General features: G+C 34.9%; 1 protein-coding gene across 3 annotated transcripts in view; it reads left to right on the forward strand.

Annotated features, from left to right (window-relative positions):
• ldb2 (LIM domain binding 2) overlaps positions 1–23,978 on the forward strand; it is a 96,859-nt gene that overhangs the window by 57,109 nt on the left and 15,772 nt on the right. For all 3 annotated transcript variants that reach the window (XM_015402090.1, XM_015402092.1, XM_015402093.1), the window contains exons 3-4: positions 10,562–10,734; positions 23,268–23,390. In XM_015402090.1, coding sequence (XP_015257576.1) covers positions 10,562–10,734; positions 23,268–23,390 — 296 coding nt within the window. The remainder of the gene's footprint in view (positions 1–10,561; positions 10,735–23,267; positions 23,391–23,978) is intronic.

A 23,978-nucleotide genomic window follows, 5' to 3' on the forward strand; every position in this document is an offset into this window, starting at 1 on the left:
TGAGGTAAAGGATACAATATGTGCTCTGCTGTGAAAGGTTCTGCTAGTTCTTTCTTTCATGTCACAGTGGGGATTTGCTTTAATCCTGTGATTAACGTGTTTGCTTATGCTGACTTCAGTTGAGAGTTTCTCCTTTCAGCAGAAAGCCTTTTTGTAAGATACTTATTAAAAAAAGATTTTTTTTTATGCAAAAAATTCATTTCAAAAATAAAAAAAAATCAAGTGTTTAATTTTTCATTTCATTTTTATTTCAGTCATGTCATTAGCTTTCTTTTTTTAACATTGTTTCATGAATAGCTTCACATTGCATGTTGTTTAAATGATTGAAAAGGAGCACAAAGAAGACAAAGTTTTTTATACATGCCCCTTTTTCCAAACAAAATATAAAAGATGGTGTGATGCGCAGTTTACAATATAACTTCAAACCACACAGAAAGGTCATGTCTTAGCAAATAAAAAAAAAAAGAAGTTTATTTATTTCTCATGTTACACTTATTTTTAGCTGCATATAAGATTTTATTAGCAATTTTGCTTCTTATGAAAAGGAAATAAAAAGAAGCAGTTACTTAATCGCAACATTTAGTGAATACGTTATATCCCATTGATTTTTCAAAGTAAATACACTAAGATATCTATAGAAATCCAGAGGTCATTTTGTTTTTACAGCCAACCGTTATTTAGTTTAATAAATTATCATTATAATTATTTATAAAATGTGTTTAAATTAAATGGAATGTTCACTTAACTATATTTTTCAATTGAATTTGTTGAGTTTCAATTTATATATTAAAATTTCTCAAAGCACTTCATGAAAAAATTAAAGGTAATAGCAGTAATGAGAAATTTAGTGATCTTATCTACCTGTTAATGGTTCTTGCAGTAATCGTCAACTAATTTAGTAATCGATTAATCGTTTACTGGAGTAAAGAGACTCTAAAACGTACTTTAAGCTAGCAGAGCAATCCACTTAGAGCAGTAATTATACCAAGATTGAAAAAAATATTTAAAAGTTTTTCGCATTTAAGATAAAAAAAAAAAATGTATTCGTCCATCAAAATACTCTATCCAGAACCACAGAAATGGAAAAGTTTTAGTTTCATCTGGTTTGATATCATAAAAATCTTTGGTTATCCGATAATTAATCGATTAATCGAAAAAATAATCGACAGATTTATCAATTTGCTAAATAATCATTAGTTTCAGCCCTAAATCTTATACTAAAGTACGATAAATTGTTACGCATAAGCTACTCAGGATCATAGATAATTATTTGAAGTGTCATTTCTTCTGCTTGTTTGATGCTTATTATTATTTTCTGTACAATGAAAATATATTTCAAACTTCTTACCAGTGTTTGATATTTATAGTTTCACACTTAAAACATTCAGTATGAAAGTACCGTATATATTTTCTGTCGCCCAGTGTGTTTTCACAATCACCATCTGTTCTCCACTCAAATTAACAGTTTCTTTAACATTCTAGGTAAGTTGAGAGTTAAGTTGAGAACTTCTTTAACCAATCTCTAAATAAAGAACAGCAGGAGAACCAAACTTTGTGACCCTAATTTTAGATTAACTAAAAGATGAACTTAGATTTAAATTACTAAGAGTTAAAGAGTCACAATGTATTGTTGTATCTCCTTACTAAGAATTTAACGTGATGAAGTGTCTAAGCTCCTTCCAGCTCATCTATTGTGTTTGTTTGCTGTATACAGGGAGCATAAAGTATTTGAGTCTCAGTGAGGAAGTTATCTGAAGAGAAACACAGGGCTGCTGTGCTTGAAGTGATCCAAGAGTTGCTAGCACGGCTACTATTACATGCTTATCTATCACTGTGTCACTCCGAGTTACGCACACTGACTTTTATTAGAACAGTTTTGGTTGAGGAGACGCAACCAAAAATCCTGCATGGCTTGGCGAGATGGGCAAGGAGCAGATCCGTGAGTCACCTGAGCATTCCCCTCCCAATCTCTTCATCTCTTCTCATTGTACCCCCACTGCCGCTCTTCTCTCCCTCATTGACAAGCTCTTGTATTTTTGAGCTTTTCTCCTAGTTTCCCTGTACTGTTTCTCTTTCATCCCCTGCTCATTTTTATTTCAGTCCCAATACACCCCCCCATACCCCCCGTTTCCTCAGAGCTCCTCCGCATTAGCAGTCAGCTCCACTCCTTGGCGTACTTTGTTTTTCAGCCGTGGTGGAGACCAAGTGAGGGAGGCTGCAAGATACAGAGAGAGCGAAAGAGCATCATTTACACAGTCATCTACGTCGAGCACACTCCCCCGTTCCCCTTCCCTCCTCCTCCTCCTTCTTCTCCTCACAGTTGCTGCTCACGATGCCAAACATTTTATCTGTTATTTAGTCATGCCTGACTTTATCGAATTTAAAAAACATGCCAGTCACAGGTCCACCCTCCCCTGCTTCTTCCCCATACTGCCCCTATGCAGCCAGCCACTCACATCATCCTCGTATTAGACTCTACCATCCGGGTCTGACCACAAAAATCCTCCTGAGCCAGTGTCTTAGGGGACATTTCACTTCTTAATGAAGTTTTATTCCCAGGCCAAACCCTTCCAACATCCTCGCCCCCCTTAGATTCTAACCTTCACTGCCTCCTGACCAACCAGCCACCCTGGGGAAAAGAAAAAGGGCATAATTCTAGGCAGCACAGTGTTGACTCTAAGATGGATTATTCTTGCTTGAAATCAGAGGCTGTGTGTTGCTGGATAATGTGGCTATCCAAGTCTTTATTTATTTTTTCATGAATGCTCAAATAATGCAGATTCGGTAGTCATGAAAATGCAGAAAAGGAGAGACATATCCCCTCAATAAAGGAGCAAGAGGTTGAAGGAAAATCCCAGAATTTAGGTTATGTCTGTCAAATCTTAGTGCTTTTTGTAGGTCGCCGAGGATTTTAACTTGAACCCTATGTTGCCAAAATGAACGCAAGAAAACCAAGTTTAGGGATGTTTCATGTTTCAGATTATTAGTAATGTTTGCTTTATATTATTATATATAGATATTATTATGAAAACCTCCACTAATGATGCTGTTAGTTAGCTTGCAGCCAGGTTTTTTTTCAGATATGCCCTTCTGAAGCTTTCACATTTTTTTTAAAGTGTGAGCTTCATAAAACTGGTGGGTGGAGCTTTAGCTCCTGAACCATGACTGCACCATGCAGTTTGCAGTCAGGAATATCTCCAGACAGCCAAATCTGTCTTTCTTGTCAGTGTAGAAGCATTCTTTCAGCTGGATATCTGGCAGCATGATGCAACCCCTGAGCAGCCGTGACGAATGTCCATTTTTGATATGAGCGATACGACTCACCTCCCAGGGATATACAGCATAGGGGGAGCAACAAGAGCTCCATAGGATGTGTTTATTGCTACCATGATCAGTCACAAAAAAGTGGGAGCTTCTCAGTTTAGGCAGTGTGAAACTCTTTGCCATAAAGACTGCTTAACTAATGGTTGATAACTTTAAACTGATTACAGATTTCCGAAAACTTTCAAACGTATTTTTGACAAACTTATTATGGAGTGACCAGCGCACATGTGCAGAGGTCACACAGGAGAGCGATGTGGCTAATTAAGTTAGAACTTCCCAGTGAAGTTTTGAAATTAAAGAAGACCCATATTGATAAAATGCAAAAAAAGAAATAAAATTAAAAGAAATACTACTTGATTCTAAAAGGTATAAGATGGGAATAGTGCTGGGAGTACGCTATGAACATTGGTGTTCACTGAAGGGAATGCTAAATCTGCAGAAGCATTCAGATGAGGCCACTAAGTTAATGGAAGCGTGATTAAACATCCTTATTAATACTGATACTAGTCAAAGCAATGCTGCTTTTCTCAGTTTCTAGAGTCTAGGTTAAAAAACAATATTATAAATGGATAAGTTGATTTTCTGATTACTAATTTGTTAAATAGAAAATAAACTGGTGCTGATTGAACTTAAGAACAAACTTTGGATAATCGATCTTTTATGCAACTTTATCAGAAAGATTCTTTTTTTTTTTACCTTGTTCTTCTCATACTGTAAGTCTTTCTCACTCTTTCAATCCAAAGTGTATTTCTAGCTACAAGAGTCTGCAGCCCTGTTTTTTATTTAGCCACTATCCAGACAAAATTGAACAATGCATGAATTAGAAATGGAAACCTGCACATGTACTGACCCAGCTAATTTAATAAATAATTATAATATGCTGCAAAATCAATACAGATTGCTATAATTGATTTTAAGGCCACTTATATTAGATATTTTCTGTGAGAATATAAACATTGGTACATTCTTCCTCGTTAATTTATTATTGTCCTTTGGTTTTTATTTCTGTTTCTTCTGTTAGTGAGTTTATGTGTTTCTGTATATTAATTATTGCATATTATTTATACATTTTTTGTTTATTTGTTTATTATCTATGAAAAAAAAAGAATAAAGTTACTAGAAATAGAAACCTTGCGATTGTCTGACTCTGGGTATTATGACTACAGTATGTTGTGGAATTTAGCTTAATGCACATACAGTGTGTTTTTACAGTAGTGGTTCCTTATCCTATTTCATTTTATACAATGTGAAAGTTTAATTCCTGAGATTTGCATTGTATTGTACAAAGAAACTACGAAACATTTGTCAAGATAATGTATATCAAAAGTCTAACTTTTTTTGTTTTTGCTGCTTATAGATGTCCAATACTGATTTAGAATATGTTTATTTAAGATTTCTCTCATCTTAACATCAGATTGCAACCAGGGTTTTATATGTTTGCCTTTTGAGTTGCTAGCTTTATTAAACATAAGATTTAAATCATATTAAATACATGTCTACTGAGATTTGCATACGTATACGAGGGAGCAATAATAGTTTGCAGGCAGAAGAGAAAAGTGTCAGCTCAGGATGGAGCAGATACTGCTTCAGTTTCCCTGTGCATTTGATAAGTAGCTGCCCTTAAGCAAGTCAATTTGCTCGAGTGGAGCTGGCCGGTGATGTTTGGATGAAGCAGGTGTTTGCAGAGCTGCTCTCAGGCATGTGCGTGTATGGCAGCGTATAGCATATATGGCTGTACAGAAATAAGAGCTCCACAAGTAGGCTCTTTAAGAATATGCTACCAAGATGTTATCTTTGAGTTTGGACATCTGCTTCACAAGTAACTAGAACTGCAACATTCAGGGTTGGAGAGACAAGTGGAGGCTGCAGGTTTTACTTCAAAGAGAAAGCTGTGTGATGCAGGTGCTCTCTGTGGGTGGTGCGCAGATGATTAATCTACATGTTTAGTTTTGCACGGAAAACAGCCTTGTTTTAAATTCTGAGTGAGTTGTAAACATGGAGATGTGATCTGCATCTACCTGATTTTTTTTTATCTCATGAGCAATTGTCTTAGTTCTTCAATTTAATTGGCCAATTTGAGATAACTAAATCAATATCAGCTTCAGTTTATCACCGTAGTTTCAATTATCCAGTTTCTGCAGTTTAATAGTTTACTTCCTGTAACTGTTTCTTATTAAAAAAGCTTGCTTGGTGAATCCAATTCACAATACCAGGCACATTTAATGGCACCCTTGGTAAAAATTTTGAAAACAATGTTTTGTTGAATTAGCATAATCCTAAATTAAAACAAACTGCTTCAAAAATTAAAACTTTAATTTTAGTACCTTTATTCGTTGGGGGAGTATTTATTTAAAATTGTTTTTATAAATAGTCAATTTTAATACAAGCCCCTAATAAGATTGTTATGATCATTAGTTGTGAAAATTTCCCTAAACATCATCTATCCTCCACCATGCATATATATACATCCTTTCTTTTCGTTTTATTGGATGCAAAACTCAAATTCAAAACCCCAATTTAGGAGTCGTAATTAAAAAACATGGTGCTTGATAAAGTTGTTGTAGAATTGAGGCAACTTTTTGTTTTTTGATTTTTTGATTGAACCTGTGAAGAGTTTCTTCTGGCATCATTCCCAGTTGGTTTGCTCATCACTATCTAATAGTTGTCAGGAACTTTGCGAAAATAAATAAAATGCTTTGGAATCTTTTTAAAACTCCTTCCTTACCAAAGTTCTCACTGTGATTAGTGGAGATTAGAAGTAGGTCATTTTTCAGCCTTGTGGGCAGTACCTTAAGAAGTCTTACTCTGTGTCATATTATATTTATATTCCAATAAAGCAGAAGATCAAACATTATTGGTTAAAATTTAAAGAAGGTAAAATTATATAAATAATCATACTGAGCCTTGTTGTGCTGGAGGTTTTTTCCAGTTTAGGAGTTTTTCCTCTCCACTGTCGCACAAGCATTTTTGGTGTTAGGGATTACCTTTGTTTCAATGAGTACATGCAATTAACTGGTTTTCCTTGGATAGAAAACTTTTAATCAATTTGACTGCATGATCTGGTTGAATCGTCTCTGTAAAGTGCCTTGAGATGACATGTGTTGTGAATTGGTGCTATATAAATAAACTGAATTGAAACTGAATTGAATTGAAATAGTTGTTTTTATCGTCAACACTTGTGCCTCTAATAATAAAGAAAAAACTAATCTAAGAAGTTTGTTCTTCTCCCCCTAATTCAAGAAATGTGGCTAAACAAAAAGTTGGAATTTCACCTAATTTTAGTGTGAGTATATGCTTTTTCAGTAAATAGAGATTTGTTTTGAAACTATGCATACATATTTAAGCAGGAGTGTATATGTATTATCTTTTTATCTTTTCATTTGTTTAATTATGACTTTATGTTCAACGTATAGGTTATTTCTTGGATGTTTGTCAAATCTCAGTTTAGATTGCCTGTTTTTAAAAATACATATGCAGCTTTTGGTACAGCTCATGGATTTTAAATTTGGCAACTGGACCTTTTCTAAATGTATTTTGACATGCTTCTTCAATATAGATGCCTTGTTGGGAGATATAGGGTAATTTTTGGTCACTTTGCTGAGGTAGAGGGGCTTTGAGGCTTTTATAACCATTCAAAATATATTAATACAAACATATTTACTTATACAATAACAATACTGACTCCTCCGGTTTACATCATGCAGATGCTCATTGTCTCTTCAGGCTACTGTTGAAAGTTTGCATTGCAGAAGCTTTCTGTGATTATGTGAAACATTTCATATAAATGTTGTACAGGTATCCTAACCCTGGAAGAATAATATACAGAAACATTTAGTTGTTGGTTAAAGAGGTTTTAAATATCAGCTGTTTGTTGAATGATTTGAGCCTTCAGCTCTGTTTAAGAAGAGTTGAGGAAAAATCTGATGTTCAGAGCGTACTGAGCTCACAGACACATTGTGTCGATATAAATAACAATAAATCACAATGTAAATGTTTTTCTTAAAATCAGTATCGTTAAGGGTGATTTGGATGTAAACTTTACTAAGCTGCTATATTTCAAGTTAAATACATTTATTCTCTGCATCCAAATATATATGTGGGCTGTTTGGATGGACTGTTATTGCCAGTGCTCTTCAAACCTAATATTGATTTTAGTTGTGGAATTTCTTAAGCCTATAAGTAACAGTGACAAAATCCATATAGTGTCTGCCTCAGTGAAAGCTCTGATTTCTAAATGACCTCAATTAGAAAGTCATCTTCTTCATGATTTATATATTTAAATGTACAATAATTCTGAGCCCTCCTCAAGACTCACCTTTCATCTAATAATTAAAAGCAGCCTAGCGGCAGAACAAATGTCTCAGCTGCACCCGTGATTTTCATTGATATGGAAGGTGTCAAACAGTAAACACAAACTAACATTGGAATTCTTTGTCCTTTCTTGATTTCTTAAAGCGTTTTATGCACGCCATATATTTATTTTTGTTATTATTGCTTGTATTAGTAATCTTGGTATCTTTGTATTTAAAGGATGAGAAAATTAAGTACTTGGCTTTGATTTTATATAATTTTTATTATTCCTCTAACTTAATTAACTGTGTTAATTTTCAGCATGATACTTTTCCTCTTACAGCTAATTAAAACATTAAAACTTATAATAATAAAAGTTACTTTTTTCAGAATAACAACATTAATTTTGACAATATTAGCATCATCAGAACAAATATATTGCAAGTTTTCCCACTATTATGGTAGGAGGTATTTTATACCGAAATGCAAATGTATATTATTATTNATTATTATTATTATTATTATTATTATTATTATTATTATTATTATTATTATTATCATTATTATTATTATTATTATTATTATTATCATTATTATTATTACTATTGTTGTTGTTATTATTATTCCTTTGTATATTAACTACATAAAGAGACCTGTTAAAATGGCAATTAGTGCTACAACACATTATTAGAGAGAATTGTAGACACTTATCTAAGTGAAATTACTATGGGAATTTGCTGCAAAGTGCTCATTGGGCTGCTTGTTTTCAGAATAAAACTGATATATAATAATAAATAAAAATATATATATACCAACTAGTGAGCACAGTATAAAAAAAAGCAGACAGACTCTTTTTGTTTGTGTGCTGAGCCAGGAGGCAATTAGTCGAGCCTAAAATATCTCCAAGACGCAGGAAATAGCACAGTTCTATCCATAAGGTTCAAATTTATGCCTGTCCATCTCTCTGAAGTTTTCTAATGATCTCCCTTTATCTCATTTGTTGAACCATATAATGCACAACTGCAGTGCAAAAACAGTAGGGTAATTTGTGGTGCTTCAGCCCTAGCACACAGCTCGGCCTGCTACCTCCTGCTGTGTGAGGTTTTTAATGGAGACACAAACTACTTCTTTCGCTTAGAACATAAAACATAAGCTGAAGAGATGCTTAAGAATTTTTATCTGACTCATATTCTTCCTTTAAGGTTTGGATAATAATTTGGTAAAAGTAACAAAGCTTGGAGTTTATACTGACTAATTCATTTGTAATCCCTAGTGTTGTGCACACCTGATTTCATGTTAAACCTGCAGATTTTAATAGATAATATAACTTTATGCATGAATACATTTTAGTTAACCTGCATCTGGTAAAGCACTGTTACTTTAGGTTAGTAGAAAACTAAATAGTGTTGTATGTGCAAAAAGCCATATTCTGTGACACAAATAAAAAACCCTGATATAAGTATTACATAAAGCAGAAATTTATCACTAGACCCTGTGATTTGGGGACAATAGGTTTCTTGTATAAATTGGAGAAGGAAAGATAGAGCAAACTGCTTTAAACTGAACCCGAAGCAAATATCCTAAAACATCTTGATGTCTACCTGGTGCAGCCAATCAGCCAAACATCTGTGCATCCTGCATTCAATGTAAGTTGAAAGAATCTCTGTTAATGAGAGGAACTGTTGAGCTACAGTAGTAGTTATTTATGCAGAGGTAATGAAAAAAAAAATCCAACCGAAGCTCCTGATAGTTGTTATTCCATTTTTCTTTTTAGGTGTTAAAGGGGGTGACCAGCCCACCTGCAGGGAGAAAGAAGTCTCTAGCCCTGTATTTTAGGGGTTTGTTTGGGAACTTATGATATACAGTAACCTGAATAGTTGATTGAAGTAAAATAAAACATAATTTGTATGTTTTAAACAAGGTTTCTTGTTGGAACTGTACCAGAAATATGTTGAGCCATGGCTTTAAGATCTGAATACATAATAATTTATAATGTCAGTGTATGGTATACCTACAGTACTGCTGCAAACATTTTTCTAGCTAAAAAAAAAACTAAGAAAAAAATTGTCAAACTAACAGCTATTTCATTAAAAATATGTATATACTCTGATCTAAATGAATCATTAACGATTCATTGTTTGTGTTTTGTGCTCAATATTTGCTCGTGCGTTATGTGTTGGGTGGGATGGTTGAGATCAGAGCTGATCTAAATCCAACTGAGTCTCTGGTAAGACCATAGATTAGAAGTTCAATGTTCTTTTTACCCACTCTAGCCTAGCTTGAGCTATTATTGAAAATAATAATGGGTAAATAAAATATTTAGAGCTAAAATTGCAGCACATGGTGGTTCTACGAAGCTTTGACTCGAAAGGTGGCCATTGATTAAATAGTATATGCAAACACTTCGGCTCTGATAAAGACATTTGTGCACTAGTTTGTGTTCCTCTGTTCCACCACATCACAACTAAATATATTTTCCTTTATGTGTTTAAACCCGCCGAAATTCAATACACCTCAAGCAGCATAAACAGTTTGTTGATAACTGTTACGTGGCAGCGCAGTGCCATTCCCAGGATGCCATGGCAGATTCACCTGTGGGGATGTGACTGGATAGATAAGCAATGCCAGCTCAGACTGAAGTGTCTTTAGGCAAGGCATCTAACTTATTGGTAAAAAGCAAAGAACTGCAAGTATAATGAGCAAAAAAAAAAAGTATATGTGATACTGTTTTAAACCCCCTTTTGTCTCTAAGCTTTTTTGTTGACCAAGCCTAGCCTGCTCTGCTCCTATTTGGTATGGTTAATATCTGAGTTTTTTAATATATTATAGTTTTTTGGGGGTTTTGTTTTTGGTCTACTGGTTTAGCACTTTTTTCCCCCCCACATAATTTCATGTAGGTTTCCTTCATTATTCAACTTTCCCCTCCTGTCCTTCCTCTTCCCTGCAGCAATCGGCCGGACGTTGATACCCCGTTATTTCAGCACAGTGTTTGAAGGCGGCGTTACCGAGCTCCATTACATCCTGAAACACTCCAAGGAGTCCTTCCACAACTCCTGCATCACCCTGGACTGTGATCAGTGCACCATGGTCACCCAGCACGGGAAGCCAATGTTTACAAAGGTAACACCTGACCCTCGAGCTTCCCTCGCCATAAATAATTGATCTAGGCTATGATAATGGCCTGAAAAGGTGTAAAAGTGCTTTAAGATCAAATCCATTAAACCCTTTGATTTCCTTTCATCCTCTTTTTCATTTCTATTATGTTTGAAATAGTCCTTAATGGTTTTATCCTCAAACACTGAAGGTTTGTTTCTTTATAAATGCATTGTAAAAAAAATCTCCAGTATTTTAGAATGCTTTTTCTTCTCTATAGCATTGCAAAGTTGAAATTGTAATGCCAGATACTTAGAAATAGTGAGTTTTTATTCTCTTTCGTATGATATTTTTGTTTTGTTTTTTTTATAATGAAAGCTGCTTTGATTTATTTAGAACAAATTATTTATATCCAGTGTAAAATTTGCCCTTCATGAATGTAGAAAACTAATCACAGAAAAAGTGTCTTGTTATATTTAACCATGCTAATTATTTAAAAATATATATTGAAAAAGTTCTAATTAAATACTGGGGGCTATTTTTATAAAGCAATGCTGGTTTTTCTTTCTTTCTTTTTTTTAAAGTAAAATGCCACTTATATTTACTTTTCTGTCATTCATCAGAAATCTGCCCTTTCAGCCCTCTGGCATTTGCCATGTTAAAGACACAGACTGATTCTTAAATCTGCAGGTACTCCAAAGGCAAAGCTATCAGGACAGCAGTAATATGTTAGCCAAGTGTGGTTTAGTGTAGATTTTATAATAAGTGACACACAGATGGAAGCCAACAAAAGGAAAGGAAACACTAATTGCACAGGTAAAATGATCCAAAGCAGACACAAAGGTCTTGTGGAAGCAATAATGCTGAGCTCAATGGCTTCTGTCTTTGGGGACAGTATTCCCCTGTGAGGTGGAGTGAAAATGCACTTCTTCACGGTCTGATCCAGACGGCTCGCTGACTCTTAGTGTTCTTCTGCTGACTGTCTAAATGAATCTGAATCCAGATACCTTGTCAGTTCCAAGCAGCTGAGCTAAAGGGATTCCATGTTCCTTCCACCATGAACCCTGAGCTGAAGTACCAGACCAGATTGTTCTGACATTCAACAGCTATATGCACCTCTTGTTTTCAGGACTTGACACTGTGCACTCACTCAAAGGTGCCTCGGTGTGTGTGTAATTAACTTCTAAGCTGACCTGTCACAGGATGTGAGCTGGTAAAGTGACTAGAAAACTTTTGGTTATTTATAACAAGGAGCTACTGTTGTTTTTTAGTTTTGATTTCAAATTAGCTTTGTTTCAATTTTTAAGATGTTTAGTAACCTATTGTAGCTATTCCCTCCTTTATCTTCAACTCTTATGTTATTATGGTTTGAAAAACATAAATAATTAGAAATAAGAAAATTAATTAAGATATGGTGCATCTCCATCGTTGACTTTGCCTTTAGATAACTCCAACTGAAAACCACTGCTATTTTAGCTATAATTGTTTCATGCCTACCTTTCTCAATGCTGCTTTTAAGGCTATGTATGTTTGTTTGTATGTGACTTTAACTACCGGTAAACACCGCTGAAGCATTTCTTTGCTCCTAATCTCATACTGAAGCATTTGTGATTAAATCTAGATCTAAGCAAGGATGCTACATCATTTTTGAACATGTCAAAGAGCATCATGGCATTGGTGTGCCCAGAAATTCTGCACCATGATGGTCACAATTATACTTCACAGATTTACCACTGCTACAAAATCAACATTAATGTTGCACTAATATGGTAGCAATAACCCACTATTGGTACGACCTAATCTCATGTTTTAGCACACAGGTGCTCTGTTTGCACTTCTGAAAATTTAGTTGGCCTCATGCAAATGAATGTTTACATTGTTGCATGTTCTTTTTAATGAACCTCTTTAGGTGAATTGAGGAGCTGTACATAGAAGTCTGAACAAAGACCAAGAATGTCACTGCAGCATTTTTTTAGGTTAATCAGCGAAATGAAATCAAAATTTAAACCTTTTTTAGGAAGCAGTTTGTACAATGTATACGTTGTAACATGACACAAAAAAACATTAAGAATCCGCCTGTTGCTGAAATACAAAAAGGGATGACATCTCTCTGTTAAACAAAGTTAAGATGTGCTTCTTATTGATAACGACTATCTTGTTAAAAAGCTTTAGCTTTAGCGGTGGGGCTAAGCTAATTAAAATTGGACTCAAACTTTAATTATTGCTCAACCAAGGTTCCTAACCTTTAACTGAGCTGATATGGATTTTTATTATACAACAGATATAATTGCATTAGCCTTACTGACTCTTCACAACCAACCAGAAGTATTAGTTCAATGATGAATCAAATTGTTCATGCAGAATTTGTTACCAAGATAGAGAAACTATTGTTGAACATTACATTTAAACAATAGTGTTTCATAATATACTTTTTGAATTATGTTTGACGCTGGATAACAGGAGTTTAAGATACTCTATAGGAGGTGTAATAAAAACATATTACATTTTGGTATTTTCTGATCCGTAGGTTAATAAAGCAGAATTTATTGAAATTATATAAAAATTCAGAATAACAATACAATTTAGTTTTCATCTTTTTTTTAATTGGTTGAAGCTCTTTTATCAGACATTTTACTGCAAAAACTATGCCAAAAAAAATAGAGCTTATAAAAGGGGCATACATGCACCTACTGCATTCTCCACACAGTCATCACCCTCTCATGCTAAATTTTTTATATGTCCCTTTTGAAGGTTTTTTTTTCCTTTAGCTCGTAATTAAAATAGCATTATTTTGCATCCAATATGCTTTTTTTTATGGTATCTATATTAAGGTGTATTTATCTTATATCTGAAGGGGAAAAAAGGAAGGGTAGTTTTCTTTGGTTGGGGTTCAGCTTCAGCATTTTGTAAGTAAAAACTAGTTTACACTTTATTATTAGTGGAACAAGGGGGGCTCTTTTGTTATCGTGTTAATAAACATGAGCAGAACGTCTCAAGTAATAGAAAAAGGAAATTTCTTTTCATGTTGTTACTGGTCGGGTTTTCTTTGCTTTTTGTAAACAAGGCTTCTCGAAAGCAGCAGACCAAAAAAAGCTATAATATATTACAAGTGTCAGATATTAACCGTACAAAATGGGAGCAGAACAGGCTAGGCCCGGTCAACAAAAAGCTAAATTTGATGCTTGCAGCCCTGCTCTCTTTTCATCTTCACCTAAATTGGATGAGAAGAATTAATTCATTAGAAAAAAAAAAAAAATTCCAATAACTGAGCGTGTTCTGTCTGAGCTCCCAGCAGCAGCGAGCCTGCAGCTCTGGAGGCCCGAATCTCAATCAGCTCTGCCTCGCCTCGCTTTCCCTCAAACACCACCACCACTGCACATCACCCCCACCACCGCTTTGCTCATCCCCCTCCCCGCTTTGCCGGCTCGCTCATTCTTCCCTCGCTCTCTACTCCACCGCTCTCTCCCTCATCCCCCTCTCCCTCCACCCCCGCTCCCTCGAGACGTACAGACGCACACACTCCACACAGACACACACATCCGCATCCTTCATCCCTGGAGAAATCATCCCCAGCTCCCAACTCGTGCTCTTGCTCTCCCTCCTTCTCTCTCTCTCTTTGCCTATATCTGTCTTTTTCTGCTCCTCTGTCCGTCTTTCAAAAAGTCTAATTCTTTCCACATTTCAACAAAGCCAAACATATTGTGGTATATAAAAAGTTGAGTTTGATTTCCGTATTTTTACATCTTTTAAATAAGTTATAAAAGCATAGTTAGAAAAAAATGTATTGGTTAGTCGGGCATTCTTTTAACGAGAAACAAAGACAACAAACCTAGGATGCAGGGACGTTTTAACCATCTTATCCCACACAGAATGCAGTGCAACTTATACCACTGATTACAAAGGTAACATATTGGTTCACAGTTTATGTTTCTGTAAATTTAAAGTAGTAGGATTCTTTTAAAATTATATGACAAGGGGAATATAGTCAGTTTCTAATTTTGTTCTTTTGGTTCATCTTAAAATAAGAGTTCTGGTTAACCAAAACTGGTCAATTTAAAAAAAAATGTTTTCTTTGTAGACCATCAGCAACAGAAACATTTTCCAATTTCAACACTATTAACAATAAATGTTACATATATCGAATTATGGAAATATCATCCATTAGAACTTCCACATATTTTTTTATAAAACACATTAGTTAGCAGTTTACATTGACTAACGCCTTGCTTTCCATCATAGTAGGCTAATAATCACACTCACAGATCAGCTATCAATTGCTTGATAGTTAACATTGCAAATCAACCAAAGCTGAAACAATAAATCTGATTAATCGTGATTAAGGGATTATTGAAATAATCCTCAACTATTGTAGTAATCGATTAATCGCTAACTGTATATAAGAGACTCTAAAACATGCGTTTAGCTGAAAGAGTGACCCAATTAGAGCAGCAATTATACCACAATTGTAAAAAAAAATATGTAAACATTTTGCATATAAGATTAAAAAAATCTTTTTCGTCTCTTAATATGCTCTATCCAGAACTCCTCAAGTGGAACAGTTTTAGTTTCCCACCGTTTTACTTTATAAAAAGTCTTCTTTAAGGAACCTTTAAGGTAAAAAGGTGGTCCCTGTCAAACCTAGTATATGCACAGAATAAAGTTTTTAGTAAATGTACATGTGCTGTATTATAATTAATCTATATGTGCTAAAAACCATAATCAGAATTTGTATTGAGATTCTGTCTTGTGTGAAAGTGAGAATTGAAGTTTGAAACCAGTTAATCTTGTTTGTCTAAAATGCTATTAGTAAAGTCAGACTTGATAATAGGGTTCTTAGCTCGGACACGGTTGTTGCCAACGAACGGCGTGTTAGCTGTCGTTGTCAGGGTCTCTGCTGTTCTCGGTGTGATGGTAACAACCGTCTACACTCATAAAACTTGTGCACAAGGATCCACATTAACCTACTAGGTATTTGTTTTTTGAGTAAAATCAGGTTTTAGTTTTTAAAAATATATATAAAATATAATGTGTTTTATGATATGTATTATATTTGATCATTATATAAAAATACAAAAATTAAAATAAAATAAAAATGTTAGCACTCTAAATTTACAGTCATTTTTGCTATTTTCTAGGCTGCACTTTTAGAAAATATGAAATTGTCCAGAGAGCTGTTACCAAACGAAATTTCTTTTTGTTTTTACACTTGTGTAAACAAAATGACAAATGAAATCTTTCTTAGCCTAAGTCTAATATATGGGAAGGTTTTTCTCGGTTGCAAAACATGTAAAATGTGCTTTTATTCTCTTTAAGAGCTGTAGGTTTTCAAGTCGTTTTGAACGTTCAACTTGAGTTGTAGATTAATAAATGCTGCCTGTCCTCACTACAGTTTAAGTCAATATAAAATTCAAAAGTAGAAAGAAAGGGAAATCTATTAAATAAAAGGAAAGGAATCCTATGATGTTAATATTATTATAACTGTTTTGTTTTGTAGGTAGATTTTCAGAATAGTTGGAATTTCATGGATTTCTTTAAATTTCTGTTTGCAGCCAAACCTGCATTATTTTATTTTAGAAGTATCAATTAACACCCTCCAAATAAAAAGGGTTTCATTGGTTAGATTCTAGTAATTTTATGTATCAAAGGATGCTTCAAGAATAAACTTATTTTGTGTTGCCTTGAGAACCAGTCCAAACACAAAACATTATTCCCATATTTCAAGCAGAAAATACTAAAGTACCAGGTAACATAATTCCATTATTGGTTTCCGTTTATAGTATGAGTTATGCTCCTCTTGCAAATGATCTACAACAATGAAGTGACACTGATGAAACATAGAATAATATCTAATCTAATTTAAGAGGTGGAAATACAAATAAAAGTCAGATTTAAAGACTTTCAGCCCCCCATGTTCACAACTTCTTTTCCTCCATGAATTGATATCACTTCAGCTACGGTGGAGTGCTATAATCTAACGAATAGGTGGTCCTACGGGGGGTTCTCTGAGTGGGCGAGCTCTCAAGGTGCAGGTGGAAAATGTGTGTGTGCAACTTACAAGCCTGAGAGGTGTTGACAAGGTGACACGGGGTAAGGTGACACAGGGTGCCAATTTGAGCAAAAGCTCCCAACCTCTCAGCCACCTTCCAGTATCCCAACACCTCTATTGAGTACCCAGCAGGCCTTGCTTTCCCTGACCGGAGTGTGTTAGCTCTGAGGCCCTGGTGCTTGTTACTGATGCCCATCTGGGGTTTCTGCATGCTGGGAGGCAAGCAAAGAGGAAGGCAACTTTATGACACAATGGATTCATTTTAACAAAATCCAATTCCAGGGGAAGATTTTTTTATTTTTTTATCCCTGGGGATATTAAAAGGGATTGTAAAATAACTAAACAATTTTTGTCATTTTCATTTAATTGTGTCCATCTGAAAAAATGTGGTAAATTAAAGGTATAGTTGAGGATGTTCTTTTTCCGGGTGGATCATCAAAACAAGTGGTCCTCCTAATTTTCAATCATTCTGGTGATATTTTTACATAAGGCCGTCCTATGTGCTCGTCCCAATTTTCACTTACCCGTGCTGAGTCTGACATAGTGGAAAAATTGCAAATCTTCTTTTGGAAAGTAAGCTTATATGAGGGACGCAAACAGCAACTTTTAAACAGAGCGTGCACAAAGAGATATGCGTTCAGGGAAACTGCACGCATTTAATAGGCATTTTCTGTCGGGAGTGGGTACAGGGTTTTGCATGTGAATATTTTCAAAAATTGGCGAAAATTCTCCACTATACCATTAAATATATCAGTTACCTGGATATTGAATATATGCATGGACATTATGCATCACTCAGGGTGAATCTCATATTTATATTAGAAAATCATTATACAATCCAAAGCATGAAGTAAATGCAAAGTTTTCCTCATTTAGGTAAATCAAACCATAGTCTATAACTTTGCTCCCACTGGGCTCTGCAAAACCTCCCTCATAAACCCAATCCAGGGGTGAAAAAGCCTCCACCTCAAAATATCTAGCGAAGGTATTACTACTGTTGACCCTCTGCTCACACTCAAAGCTTTAATATATATAAGCTGATCTATGCTAGCTGCCTCACCCCTGCCTAACTCCACCAGTCATCTCCACATTTAGCCCCCCTTGTAAGGGTATCTTGGCGCTGACCCCATTGATGGCATTTTTCAAAATTTGTCTGGGGCTGTGTTTGTTATTCACATGGGGTGAGACAAATTTGATTATGTATTAAGATAAATCCAATGAAAACAGGTTGATTCTAACCTTTAGTAGAGTATTTAATTAGTCATTTGTAAAAAAAAAAAAAAAAAAAAAAAGGCTGATTAAAATTGACAAAGCATGCCCTATTTCCTCTTTATGTATCAGACAAGCTGTTTTTTCTATATTCCAGCATCATCATGACTTACAGTGCCCTCCACTTTTATTGGTACCCATTGGAAAAAAAAATGTGTTCAAATACATTGTTGCTATGGAGATTTGGTGACCCCTGGAAACACTCTGCTGCATCCTCTTGGAACAAGCTTTCAAGATTTTTCTTCCTTCTTAACCATTCTCCTGTCATTCTGTGATAGCCAAATTAATGTGCCTCTTCTTTCAGGCTTGGTTATCAGAGTTCCAATTGTTTTAAACTTTATATTAATCTGTATTAGTGCAGATCGATCATTTAGTGACTTTAAAAGCCTTCTCATCTTGAAGACTGGTCAAAGCAAAAGGTTTCTAGCATCTCATACAAGGTGTTAGATCAACTCAAAAAAGACAAGTTAAAGCAACACTGTGGAATTTTTAGCCACTAGGGGCAATAGACTAGGTTTAGCACCCCTGAAAACAACTTCCAATGCACTGTGGAAAAATTAAACATTTTTGTAACCTGATAGCAAACCAATTTCCACCCACTCATTGAAAAGTCATGGAGTTACTTTTAAAGACAAGACAGAGTTCCCTACTGTGGAGGGAATCCAACATTAGTGAACCAAAAATATGTCAGTTCAAGTAAATGTTTTAACTGTTCTGTTGCCTAACACTAACTATGTTATTTTTAGTGTTTATGGGGAGCTCAAATTGTCGTAAAGTGGCACTTTAACTCACACGATCCAATACTCTCAAGTTAGGTGAGATTTTGAGATGGTCAACGCACACAAAGCCTCAATTGGTGCCAAGTTACAGTATGTATATTGACCAGATACGTATATAATTTAAGACGTAACAAATCAGACTAATTCTCTGGTCAAAACATTAGCAGTGTTGCGTTTTCTCATTAGAGAAATATTAGCTGTTTTGTCGAGTAAGAGATGCACACTTTGAAAACTGCTATATGGTAGATTTAACATTTGCATAACCTCTACCCATAAATTTGTGCAGTTTGGTAATTAGAATATGATATGAATATTGATGAAGACAAACACCCAAAAAAAGGTTTGCACACTCTGAATTGCAAACGCAAATCACTTTGCACCTTCTTTTAAGGTTTCCTCTGCACTTACAAACACGTTTACACCTGTTTTAAGATACCGGAAACTACAAAGATCTGTCCCAAAGTGCAAATTTGCTAATTTAAGCATTTTGGAGAATAACTATTAGATGGTAGATTAGAATTATGGTTTGAATGGGCATTAATGGACATTTCTGCTGTGTTGTACATATGCTCCCTTAGCTGTCAACAGGTGCAATTTTTTACCCAGATATTAGCCTAATTTTCAATGTATTACATTATTTATTTCAGGCCAATGTGTGGCACTTGGCTCATATCAATGCAGCATGTTACGTCAGACATCCTACGTGCTCGTCCCCATTTTCACTAACTGGTGGTGAGTCTGACAAAGTGGAAAAATAGCAAATCTTCTTTTAGAAAGTAAGCATGTATAAGCGATGCAAACAGCAACTTTTTAACACAGTGTTCACAAGGAGAATAAGGCTCTTGCACGCGTTTAATAGGTGTTCACTCTCAGGAGCGGGTACAGGGTTGTGCATATGCATTTTTTTTTGGGGGGGGAGAGGGCAGGTCCTTTCAAAAATTTGCTAAAATTCTCGACTATAGCTTTAAGAGAGTTTAATCTTTGAACTAGTCATGTTACTACTTTAAGGTAGTCTGAGCTTGCCTTAAATTTAAGCGGGAACCTCCTATGCTTCTGTGTGTTGCATAAAAAAAAACACCAAAATAGATAGGACACTTTTTGGTTTTCTATCAGGTTCAAAACACAGAAGGAATTTTTTAATTTTGCGACAGTGCTGTGATTCTGGTGGCCTTCAGGGTCGCTCAATCTGGAAACTACAGGTCTAGAGCCTCAAGTGCTTAACAGTTACAGTGCTGCTTTAAGGCTTGGCTTATATGTCTATGTTTCAGTTTAGATTTTTTACACATAATTTTAATTTCTAGCGAACAGGAAAAGTTCCCTTGCCAGAGTGTCTTTAAGTGTGTAAAAAGAACTCTGCTACCCTTTCTTTTTAAAGTCTTAGACTTATAAAAACAACGCAGTCATGGTTTGGTAACCAAAGGATCCTTTAAACTGCTGTTTGGATGTTACAAGCAGCCCGGTTGATTAAACAGGCCAACCAGCTAATCTGTTTAACTGAGCTTGTTTGTTATAAGCAGAAGAGTAATCTTCCCTGCAAGGGGCAACATCATATTTTGTGTAGTATTTTAAGCAGCAGTAATTGTTTTAGATTTTATGTTTCTTGAAAAAGCAATAAGTTCCTGTTATTCATTTTAGTTTTAATAATTTTGAAATAATTATATTAGAAACTTAAAGTCTAGGCTTTTTATTCAAGGTTATTTCACCACCAACAGCCCTTCCTGCATGTGGTATTATAAGCCATTTAATCACATAAATACTCCTGCTGAGAATATTTAGTAAACATTGATCCTGTGATAAATGCTCATAATAGTCAATTTAATGACCCTCAGCCCCTCCGTTAATTGATTGTCAGGTTGAGGCACAGTATTGAATAGTGTCTCAGCAGCACGACACTGTTATTCTTTCTTGCTCTTTTGAGCCAGAGATCTCAGCCCCGTTGTGTGCAAGATTTATGACCCTGGTCTTAAATCAATGAGGACTCTGTGAGGGGTTGTAGCATTTAATGGAAAACTTTTTAATTCATCTAGATTTTCTTCCTTTTGGTTTTTCATAAGGGAACACTGTTTAGCTAAAAAATAATGGTTACAGCTGTTGCAAGAAAATATGAGGTGTAACTAACTGACTTTCATGGTGGAGAAATAACCAGCTTGTATGATTGAATCTTCTCGACGGAAGAAATGAAGCCTTGGCTGCAATTTTGTCTTTGCACCAGTACTGCAATGACAAATCCCTGTGCATTTATTGCACTTGGCAATTAGAGCTTTTTTTTTCCTTTCTTTGATCTGGTACTGATTTAGTCCATTTACGATTTTATCTTTTAGTTGCAGAAAAGCTGAAGGATTGCAGAGAGGTAGGAGCAATATTAGAAGGCAATGCTAAGGACACAGTAGGCACTATGGCAGAAGGAATCAATAGTGCATTGTTGTTTCACTGTAGGCAATAGACCTGGAAAGCATCATAAGACACTGATTCACTGGTAAATACATTTCAAGTTATTTCACTGCTCCTGGGTGAATGCCATGCAGAGAAAAAAGCAAACTTTCAGCAACGATGTAAGAAAATTAATATATGTAGCCAGGAATGTACAAAAAATATTCACTGCATAATTAAGAAGATATATTTCAGTTCAAAAAGAAAATGACACCAAAATGAACATTTTCTAGGTTTCTTTTACTGAATCCTTATTTGATTACAGTGAACATTTAAATATATTTAAAACAAAAATTCAAATTTAAACCCTTTATTATTTTATTTATAGTAATCAGAAAATATAAGGACATGTTTAACGTAAGTTTTAAGGCCACAAATCTGATAAAATTTTTCTGATTTTCAGCATTTCAAAATGACAGTTAAGTTTTAGAGTATTTCTATTCTATTTCTTTCTTTTATTTTACTTAACTTTAAGCAATTCTACCAAACATATGTTACTGATGAGGTCAATTTATTCACGTGTAGCTCGTTTAAAACAGGAGTTACTCTCCAGCAGTAAAAAACTGTATTTAACAGAAAACTAAATAATAATAATTATAATGACGTTTCTTGTTTCTAAGTTTATCATTTTTAATATTATCATGTTATTAAGTACAGAAGGATTTACTTTTAAAACATATTCCACAACAACACAAAGAAGGTACAGTAATAATCTAGTATGTGGGGGGAAAAGGTACTGTATAGTGATGGAAATCAGTAATGATCATATTAGTAAAATAAACAAATATAATAAATTAAGTATGTAATCGGGAAGGAAATTACACTGAAGATACTTCAATTTAGACTTAGACAGATTTATTTGTCAATTTGTTTACACAGGTGTAAAACAAAAAGAAATTTGGTTTAGAACAGCTCTTTGGAGATTTTTATTTTTTTTAAGTGCAGCCTTGAAAAATAGTAAAAAATAAAAAATTTAGTATTTTTCTAAGTCAATGCTTCTTTGTACTTTTTAAGTCAAGATAAATAAAATCAATGTTACACATCACTACAAAAATATGATGATATATTTACTGGTTTAGTTCTTCTTGTGCCCATATAAAACATGTAATTCTTTAGCAAACTTTTTTGTCTTTCTTTTTTTTAAGGGGATATATTGAGGAAAATTTTGGAAGATTGCAGGGTATCTCTTTTTTTATTTCACGCACCAGAGCGGCTGTTTTTCATGCAGACATTTTAAAGCAGTTTAGATGCTCTGTATCTTTCCTTCTTCTTGTTTTTTTTGTGTAACTAAGTGTGTTAGCATGTGAGTAACAGAGGTAGTTGGGTGGGAGGTGGGGGGTTGAAGGGTTTGCGGCGGCGGTGGTGGAGGGGGGGGGTTTGTGTTCAGTATGGCCGCTAGCCTCTTTCTTGTTGATCCTCAGGAGACCATCTGTGCTGGGGGCATTGATTAGAGTGTGTCTGGTGGGATTACATCTTTGCTGTTGCCATGCCAACTAATCAGCTGATTTTTCCCCCCTCTCACTGTCTATCTCTCCACTCTCCCTCTCCAACTCCCTCCCTCTCTCTCTCTCTCTCACTCTCGCCTGGTTGTCACAGCAACAAAATACGGGGAAGCGCTAGAGCCCCTGCAAGAGCTGGATTCAGCTAAAGGGGCGAAATAATGTTTTTTTTTTTCCTCTCTTCGTTTCCCCCTCTCTAGCTCTCTTCGTCTCCTCCTAATTGGCAACTCTCTCTGACCTGAAGTTCTTTTGTCTCTGGTGTAAACACACCCCTCTGCAGATTACATTTCATTTTTGCATTTTAGGGGCCCAAGGATAGATTAAATATTGGGATCAAAATAGCTTGAAAAGCTCTTCATCAAATTCTAGAAACAAGTCAAAAATTTTTCAGTAAATTTTTTTTTTTATTAGAACCATGCCTGAACAATAACTGTTTTTTTGTGTGTTTTTTTTTTTTTGTTAGAATTATCTGACATATGCCTTACAGTCATTAAAGTGCGATCTTTATTTTTGTTCTATTTTGTTTTTTCTTTATAGGTTTGTACAGAGGGTAGGTTAATACTGGAGTTCGCCTTTGATGATCTGATGAGGATCAAGACATGGCACTTTACTATCAGGCAGTATCGGGAGCTCATCCCGCGCAGCATCCTGGCCATGCATGTAAGTATCACCCTACTAACGCACAGCAGAAGGTGGAAAAACAGTAATGATAAAAAGCATATGACCCACTACAGATTTCTTCTGGTTTTACTTAATAATATTTCAAATCAAAACAAATATTACAGTATACTAAGTTAAAAATAATATAAATTAATGCAAAAGGCCGATTTTAATAGGAATAAGTATCAGAACAAACCTGATCCTTTATGGAAAAAAAAAATATATATATATGCATTTTACATGTACTGTAAAGATACTATAATAGATTGTGCCACATTTAGCAGCAATGACTGCAGACTAACATTCATGCTAACTGACAAAAAGTCTTTAAGATCACTTTGAATAAATTTCGTCTCTCTGCTATTTATAGAATAGAACGCAATAGAATAGAATAGAATAGAATAATTTCATTGTCACTATATACAGTGACATTCAAAGCTCTAATTCCAGAATAAAAGAATAGCAATATGATATATTATAATAGCTTTAATTTAGACAAGTTAGAGGATTATGAAGTCTATGATGAAAAAACATCTCATTTCAGTTTAAGATCAGACCAAACAAAAGAGCCAAAGACTATTGGCTGAG

The sequence above is a fragment of the Cyprinodon variegatus genome, unplaced genomic scaffold (genome assembly GCF_000732505.1).
Source record: "Cyprinodon variegatus isolate N-32 unplaced genomic scaffold, C_variegatus-1.0 Scaffold1298, whole genome shotgun sequence".
In the NCBI taxonomy this organism is placed as follows: Eukaryota; Metazoa; Chordata; class Actinopteri; order Cyprinodontiformes; family Cyprinodontidae; genus Cyprinodon; species Cyprinodon variegatus.